Here is a 9,649-nt window from a genome sequence, read left to right as displayed (position 1 = left end):
CCAACTCCCTTTTGCCTCAATCATGCGAAAATGTATTACGAAAAATCAATTCAAGAATGATTCAGAAAATTAAAAAAATAATCCATATGTGGGCCCACCCCATGTAGTCCAAAACTAACTAAAGAAAATTATACCAATACCATATATTAAAACCAAAAAACCATTATAAAATCAATGCCGCAAAATCAACACAAATCCATTTGTGAAAAATCATGAATCATTATATAATCGACAGTTCAACACAAATTTTAGTCCAAAAAAAACACAACAATCTCTATCCAAATTCACAACATAAAATGCACAAACTAGCCCTACAATCAAACCACTAGCAGCTATTAAATTCTAATGTTTTGTCCAAACTCGATGCACCAAATTTCAATGAAAAACCACAACATAAATTGGTAGCAAAACTCCAAACCAGACCACAAATTCTAAATAAAAAAGAAACACTATGCATAACCATCAATCATCTGCAAAAGAGTGTGCATTTGACAACAAACCTAATGAGGGACAACTAACAAATACTTGAATCAACTTTTCAAATATGATCAATAAACCTTTTCAAATTCCAAGCTTTAATCCAAACATAATTCTTTCTAAATTTTCATTTTCAAATCAACCCGCCCCTCCCTCTATCTTCTTTTTACTCAGAAGCATCTTAACCTTCTCATATTGGTCAAATTAAACTTCAACTTCATTAAAGAGATAAAATTACTTATAGCTAAATTGAAATTACTTCAACTTCTATAAACCCATTTCTTTGGTTCAACAATTTTCCTAACAAAACCTATAATCAAAGTTCCAAAATTTCATGGTTTTCTATACAAATTACTTAATCACAACTAATGCAACAACCTACAAAAATGAAAATGATTATGCCCAACTAAAATTGCACAAGCTAAAAACATTCAACAACTCACCATGCATCGAAGAACTCCACCAAGCCGAACACTATAACAAACACCCCTCGAAACACATTGACCCCGACACTGGCGACCCAAAGTGCCGATGCGACCTTCAACCTAAATTCAGGATTGTACTCCAAAAACGCCACAAAATAATCACCTTCTCAAACGACATCCATAGTTGTCGAGGGAGGGAAACTTACTCACTTCTCTTAAGATTTTTTAAATTAAAAAAAAATATGAAGAACCCACGAATGAGTGTAGAGAAATTGTAGATAGTTAAAGCGTAAAATATTGGGGTATTTTTGTCTTTTTGTACCACTAAGCCTTTAATTGAAATCTAGCCATTCAACCCAAAAGGTGTACACATCAGACGACCCAAAAACATGGAAGGACTAACTCCTTCAATACTAAGTGAGGGACGGCTGAAGGCCCCTTATATGTATATATATACATAATATTATTTATATATATCTCTGGTTATTGCAAAGGAGGAGAGGAAAGAAAAAGTGTTGGGTTTTTATTAAAATAATATTATTTAGTTTTTTATTATTTAAAATAATTTTAAATTAATTATTTTTTTCTTATTGAATTTTAAATTAAATAGATTGTTTTTCTTAAATTTTCTGTTAAAAAATGGATGGAGTTAAGTAAAAGGATCTAATTGCCACTATTTAATAAACTTAAGGATTTGATTACTAAAAAAATAAACTCAGGGACTAAATTGACAATCCACACATAACTTAGGAGGCAATAATGCTAAAACTCTTTTTTTTTTTTAGCAGCTTTTAAAGTTTTCTTTTTCTTGAGTTATTTATTTTTAATATTAGAACCTATCTGGATATGTAAATATTGTGTTATATTTTACACAAAAAATCAATATGGCCACTATATAGCCAGAATAAATGCCTATCCAACTTTGTTTGGCAAAAATAATATCCTTAACAATTCGGACAACTTAAATATGTGGAGAATGAAAATTGCTGATGAACTATACAAAACCAGTTTGATAAGGATGTACACTGTAACTGTATATATAATTATATATATATTTGGGAGTGAGACTGCTAGCAACACTCTTCTTCCTAATCTCTCTCTCTCTCTCTCGTTTCTTAGCATGTAGAAAAAAAAAGTTAGTATCTTAATACAGGATTGCTGGATGCGGTCTGATCAGAATCCTGTATGAATTTATGTCAGAAAACAACATACATGATTCAACTGAATACCCCTTGAAACTCTAGCATAAACCAGACATAAAATAGTTCACATGTTTTATGCTAATTCTTTTACAAAGAACCAAGAAAAAACCACTCAAGCTCTCTTCTATTCATTCTATTTACATGTACAATCATCCTAGAGATCCAACTCCATCTAGACCATTTTATCCCAATGCCCTTCCCTGAAAATAAGAAAAATCCTAGTGAACTATGAAACTCATATTTTATATAACAATCATTATTAAAGATCCATAAAATATTATCGTTATTCTGTACAGCGTAACTAGTTACACGGAAAGGTGACTAAATTAAAGACTTCCCAATAAAGGACTTTTTTTAAACTACGGTTACCAGTCACTCTTCTCTTCATGATTAATATTATTAAGCATGCCAGTCAAACATTTATCAATAGATTACAAATGGCAACTATCAAAGGGAGACAAAATAAACATTGAAGGAAGATAACTTAGTCTGACAAAAAACCAAAATTCTATCTTGAAATCAAGGTAGCTGAGTACAATGATATGCTAGAAGAACAGAATAACAGAACCAATTAAGCAATTGTACAAAGCAAAAAGTTTGTTCAGAATAAAATATAACAAAGGACTTACGATGATGGGGCTTGCAGCAAGTAATAAGCGAGAAAAACTACTATCATTGCCCATATGCCCCTATATGAAAGAGTAGACATAGAGTTTTAAAACAAATTACACCAACTATTAAAGCAGAAACTACATAAATAGGTAAAGAAAAATAACGAATAAGAACCTACCTTTTAACTGATGTAACAACATATCCAGATGCACTGCCTTTTGGATCCAAGACCCCGCTTACCCAACTGGTAAATGCATCAAGAAAAAAAAAAGCAAAAACAATCTCTTAGTACTTGATGAGAATGATCAAGAAACAAAAATACTGTAGAATTATTTTGCAACTTCAGAAGTTCAATCTTCCAACTTCTAGATAACCATAAGTTATCCACCACCCAGTAAAATCCCCATCCTAAGAGAAACCAGTAAAATCCAGTAATAAAAAAGATAGAAGCAACTAACAACGATTGCAGAAGACATAAAACTCCTAAAAGGAACACAAACTTTTGTTCAGGTAAAAATATAGTGATCAACCTGAAAGATAATAGTAAAGGTGAAGAACATTTAAGTCACAATCTACCATCAGTGTAATCTTCCACAAATGTATTGCAGCACTATTTAATTAGCAAAGAATTGCATAATTGGTATATATAAAAAAAAATCACTGTCAACATGGGAAGTCTTAAATGGCAGAACTCTCACATGAGAAAGCATGCACCGATAAGTAACATCGAAATGGTCCGAGGCTTGTATGCCCATGCTGTCCATGGATCAAGGTCATCAGTAGCACTAAAATGATTAACACCACCATTTTCTCGACTACTATGATGGTTTGCCCGTAATCTCCTATCACCATTAAACTCCATGGGCTGACCGTCAGAGAAGTTCAGCTCCCTGCAAATTTAGCATAAAAATACAGCATGAGAAAGGTAAAGTTTGCATTAACTGAAAATGAATTATCAAATAAAGAAAAATATAGGGATGAAATGAGAGTGGAATCAGTGGATGACCATAAAATCTGAAAACAAAAAACATAGAGAAAGCTGTAATAATTTGTTCAATTTTCAAGGCCCCATTTGTAGATAACAGTTCATTACTTGAACGCTATGACAGTTACATTTAATGCCTATAATATAATACCACTAAGGCCTACATATTTGAAACATATATTCCATGAAAACATGAGAGATTAGTCAGGCCATAAATCAAATCCAGCTTGCCCGACATGTAGGTACAGTCCCTACAAGTTGTACTGAGGGCCATGCTAAAATCAAACACCATTCTTTATAAAGTCACAACCACTTCAACACTAAATTCCACAATCCTACATATATTAGCATACCGATCATCATGCCATCTATCACACTCTTCTACATAAAGTAAACCCACTTCTATACTAAATTCCACCTGGAAAAAGTGCATTTATATGATCGAAAAATACTTTTCCAAGTAAAAATAACAAATCCCAGAAAACTCTCCTTAAAATTCACCCTCAATTAAAACCACCTCATATAAAACCAGACCAAAAAGATAAAATTCTGGCACACTAACAAGAAACAATCATTGGGACATGTTTCACAGCCTCCCATACTATCCAACACATCTATAAATTAAGGCCATGTTTACTTCAACTATAATAAACTATGACAACCTGAAAATATAATTAGTATCTCAGTTAACTCTTCTAATTATATATCCCAAACACTACAAAAAACTTCATACAATAAATAAAAGAAGTCTATAAAAAGGCACCTACATGCTGTTATATATACAATATAACAGATTATACATGGCTATTTGCTATATTGATGAAGAAAAGTACCCTTACCCGGAAAGAAATCACACACAAACCCACCAAGCTAATAAAATTAAGAATTAAATCTCACATGCATATATAGCACAAGAACCAAATACTACCATAGAGCTATATAATTCAAAATTTTAATTGAACTAATTCACCTAGAGTAAAAGCATTGGAATCCAAAACTGACTTAACAATTAAGCTAATAACATATAAGAGGAAAAAGAATAAGAGAACATCAAACTAATGAAAGCAAAAAAGCTATGAAATCTTCACACGTGCAACTACGAATTACTTTTTTCAATCAAAGAAAGAACCCATTACAAAAGTCATCATCATACAATTGATCAAAAGTTAAAACCATTGCATGTAATAACAATACAGCAGGATCGTAATGATGCTAATAATGATAATTATATATAAATAAACCATGATTATTAAACTTTAGCATGAATGAAATAAAAAGAACCCCCAAAAATAAGAAGAAAGAAATACATACGGACAATGATTCACAGATTGATATACACACATATATACATATACACATATATACATATATATAGAGACAGAAAGAGAGAAGGGGGGAGAGGGGAATATAAAGAAAAAGGCATGTAGAGTGAGATAGAGATACTTACGTAAAGATGGAGAGAGAAGAAGAGGTGAGACTGACAAAGAAATCTTAGGCGTACGATTAGAGGGACCAAGAGATCCTGAGCCGTCGGATCAGAAGCTTGAGAAATTCCCAATCGAAAACGCAGTCGAAGAGAGAGTGAGAGAAAGAAAAGAGTTATTATCAATGGAGAAGATGACCGATTAACACTCCAAATTGAATATTTTTCTTCTTTCTCTTTAAAATTTCAAAAATGGGTATTGAAAAAATGGAATCCTTAATTTCTATATAGACAGCAAGGGATTGACATCGAAGACACCATGGCCGAAGAAGAAAACGAGTGGCCGAAGCCGAAGTAGGGGATTGACTTCTTCTTCTGAAAACGAAGAAGGAATTAGTCTGAAAAAATATAACTTTTACAAGTGGCGAGCACCCACAATAATTACCGCCTCTTTTTTCTATTACTTTGCCACATATATGTATATATCATAATACTTTTTCATTAGTATTATATTCATGTGTTATGGAAATGGGTATGTGGTGTAGTGACACAATTTTTAGTATTATGTTCCAATACACAATTGTAGAAGCTAATACAAAAATTAATATTTTATTAATGCTTATTTGATATTTATTGAAAATATAAAAAAGTAATAATTTTACTTTATCTTTTATTATTTATAGTTAAAGATAATAATAAAATAATAAGGGAAAAATCTAGCATTTAATGCTGATAGATAAAGATAATAATAAAATAATAAAAATGACATATAAGTAAATAAAAAAGTGTAGCATTTATGGTGAAGCAAAATATGCATCATGCTATATTGTGTCAAGTTTGGCCCAACTTTTAGCATGTGCCAAATTTGGCAAACCTTTTGATACACCATTGGTGAAATTTTTTTGTAAAGTAAGCCATATTTTAGCAATGCATCACCAAATTGGCACTCCATTAGAGATGTTCTTAGTTGATTATGTGTAATGACTCAACTATTTTGTAGAGTCCAAGAACTTTACTTAGCTAGTTAGATAGTAGTATTATAGTAATTATAGTATTATCTTTATGACTGTGGATTTTTGGTTTAGACCGGGATTTATTTGGACACTCATAGTAGTACTTGTAGATTTTCTCAGTTTATCCTATAGTTTAAGAATATTCATTTTAACCTAAGGTTTGATTAATATGACTGATATTGAGGATAATATTTATTATACTATAAGGTTTAAATAAGAACCAATAGGATTTTAAGCACATGTTATGTATGGGTGATTAAGGATCAAGTATTTTGATGATTAAATTTAATAAGGGTAAAATTTGAATGCTCTAAGGTCAGTCAGCAGCTTTGAAAACGTTTAAGGGCTTAGTCAAGGCTGTTTACTCAATTCAAATTAATCTAAAAATGTGTAATTTCGTGTTTAAATAATCAGCGTATGCCGATATATCGCAGCTATAGGGGGCGATATATCGTAGTACGAGGATACGAAAAACCCAAAACGATGCACGTTTGCCTCGGGCATAATGGTCCAGGCGATATATCGCCTACAGGGGGCGATATATCGCCTCCTTCAGCATATTTTGAATGTTTTCAAAATCGTTTCCCATTCAAACCTTCAACCTCTTGATAAGTCCAGCACCTTTTTGAACGAGTCTTCAGCCTCTGCTGAACGATAATTCAAATTATTTTCACTTAAAAAGCCATTATTTTTATTGAAGTTAAATTAAGATCCTTTCATTCCTAAACTCTATAAATAGGACCTAGTACCCAGCCATTATTCATCTTTTGCTCTAAGTTCAGAGGCTGCAAGTTGCTAGGTGAGTGTGAGAGTGTAAACACTTGGGTTGGGAATCATAAGCTTGATCATCATATGCTTATCAAACACTTGGGGAAGTAAGGTTTTATAGTATTTCGGTTAGAGGTTTAGATTGGTCTTACAAGTCTTCAAGGTATTTCCACACCTTAGTTCATTGGTATTATTTTATTTTAAGTTCTCATAGTCTTCTACTCAGCCTTCTAACCTTAATCTTTATTTTGGTTAGGAAATATAAGAACTTGCACATAAGTTTTTGGTAAGTATTTTCTCAATGGTTTAGTCCTTCCATTTCTTTCATTTCTCTTCTTCACTATACTCACTCTTTTTCAAATGGTTCTTAGGAGTGTTCCAAAGTCCCAACTCTGTCCTCTTATCCTGGTAATTTTGGTAAGGAAAATAGGATATAATTTATATGTTATATATGTTATCTTATGTTTTTATGTTATGAAATATGTTATGTTATGTTATGTATGTTTGTAGGCTTGGGCATATGACCCGTATGACTAACAAGCCCCAAATGGATTATGGGCATATGACCTGCTTAGCTAGTAGGACCCCACTAATCTAATGGGCATATGACTTGTTTAGTCTATGGGACCCCAAGTAATAATGGCCATTGTAGTATGTGTATGATATAAGTGTTATGTTATGTTTTTATGTTTCTTATGAAATTTATGTGTATGAACTATGTATTAGATTTTCCTTGCTGGGCATTAGGCTCATTCTTTTTTGTTTATATGTGCAGGAAAATAGTCTTAGTGGTGGGAAAGGTTCTTGGAAGCTTGGAGAATGTGTATTGAGGTCGAATGGATTCAAGAGCCGAGCGTTACGATTCGAGGATGTAGTTTTGTTTTTATGGTTTTTACATGTATTTTTCCGCACTTGTTATGTAATCCCTTTTTATTTTAAATTATGTTTTGTTTTGTTTTTAAAACAATGGGATCCCATATCCTAACCTAAATTTTATGTAAGTTTAACTCTTATTTTTACAAGTTTCTTAATAAAGTTATGGTATTTTCACTTGTAAGTTTTATTAAGGATTAGTATGTATAGTTTTCGTTAATGGTCCAAAAGTCTAGAGTAGTTGGGTCATTACATATTTCTAAGACCTCGGACCATTAAAAAATACTATGACATAGCTACTAATTTGAATACATACATAAGAAATAACATAACTTTATTTAAAACTCAAAATATTGTACCAAATAAAAAATAAGGTAAAAATATAAAATGTGATATGGTATGGGATCCCATTGTTTATAAAAAGATAAACTTTAATTATTTAAATCCTAAATGTGAAAATACATCAAAACATAATTTAAAAGACTAAAAAAAACGTCATCCTCGATCTTCACGCAGTCCATTCAATCCATTCATCCTCAACACACATGCCAAGCTGCCACGAATCCTCCTGCCTTCCATATTCATTTTCCTGTATCATGCTAAAAATAAAGGAATTAGCCTAATGCCCAACAAGGACAATCTACTAACAACATATATCATAAATCATAAACATAATACTATATCATATACATATACTATAAAATATATGACCATAAAAACGTATATCATATAGGACTACAATATTAATGGCCATTAACTCATTAACATGGTATGTGATAAAATTATCTAGGTCCTTTGTCTACTAATCGAGGTAGGTTAGATCACAACTATAGTATATGATAACCCATCTAGGTCCTCTGTCTACTAATCGAGGTAGGGTAAATCATAACTCTAAACCATGAAATTGATAAAAATTCTTGGGACTTGCTATCTAAGCAAGTCGTATGCCAAAGGACTACAACATATTTATACATATACATATCATAGCATAAATCATAACATAAACATATAAACATATATAATCTAATCTATTTCCTTACGAAAATCTGGGATATTTGGGAACAAGAATGAGATTTGGAACACTCCTAAAACCAACAGTAAAACCATGAGTTTCTAAAGAAAATGGATGAATAAGATAACTAAACCATCAAAGAAGAAACTTACCGAAAAGAACCTTAAATTTCAAGAAACTTAAACACCTAATCAAGAATCATAAACAAGAGTTAGGATCTAAAAGAAAACAAAGAAAACTAAAGGACTATGAAAAAATGAACTTAAGGAAAAGAATACCTTGAATGATCTTAGGACTTGATCTATACCTTGATACATAAATAACTCTATATCTTACTTCCCAAGTGTTTAGAATAGCTTAAATTGGAAAAGTTTTTAACCCAAACCCAAGTGTTTCTCTCTCTAGTAACCTTAGCAACTTGAAGGCTCTGAAGAATACTAGAAGAATGAAGAAAATGGATGAGTACTAGGTCCTATTTATAGAGTACAAGGAGTGAAACTAACCCCTTTTAATTTGAATAAATAAATGAATATAAAATGAAAAAGATTTGAATTTTCGTACAATAGACGCCTAGAACTCAGTCAAAATCGTTCAAAGGCAGGTCCAAGTGGTTAAGGTTGTTTTTAAATTTAAAATCCCAAATATTCAAAAATGCATTCCCAGGGGCGATATATTGCCTACCTTGGGCGATATATCGCCTAGACCATTTTCCCAAGCCCCGTCTGTTCATTCATGCGAACTCGACGTGTTTTCCATAGGCGATATATCGACCCCTATAGCTGCGATATTTCAGCATACGTTGATATATCAAACACATATTTGCACTTTTTTAGCATATTTTGAATTGAGTAAACAACTT

General features: G+C 31.9%; 1 protein-coding gene and 1 long non-coding RNA gene across 2 annotated transcripts in view; one reads left to right on the top strand and one right to left on the bottom strand.

The window, feature by feature from the left end:
- Positions 1-2,893: 2,893 nt before the first annotated feature.
- Positions 2,894-5,366, bottom strand: LOC133805210 (uncharacterized). The gene is made up of 3 exons (XR_009878891.1): positions 5,149-5,366; positions 3,415-3,606; positions 2,894-2,960 (listed from the first exon to the last, which is right to left on the bottom strand). It is a non-coding gene; the product is annotated as an uncharacterized LOC133805210 (long non-coding RNA).
- Positions 5,367-5,652: 286 nt separating this feature from the next.
- LOC133806212 (uncharacterized) overlaps positions 5,653-9,649 on the top strand; it is an 11,201-nt gene continuing 7,204 nt past the window's right edge. The window contains exon 1 of the mRNA XM_062244338.1: positions 5,653-5,656. Coding sequence (XP_062100322.1) covers positions 5,653-5,656 — 4 coding nt within the window. The remainder of the gene's footprint in view (positions 5,657-9,649) is intronic.

The sequence above is a fragment of the Humulus lupulus genome, chromosome X, assembly GCF_963169125.1.
Source record: "Humulus lupulus chromosome X, drHumLupu1.1, whole genome shotgun sequence".
NCBI classification, from domain to species: domain Eukaryota; kingdom Viridiplantae; phylum Streptophyta; class Magnoliopsida; order Rosales; family Cannabaceae; genus Humulus; species Humulus lupulus.
This window is presented reverse-complemented; position numbering and strand designations above follow the sequence as displayed.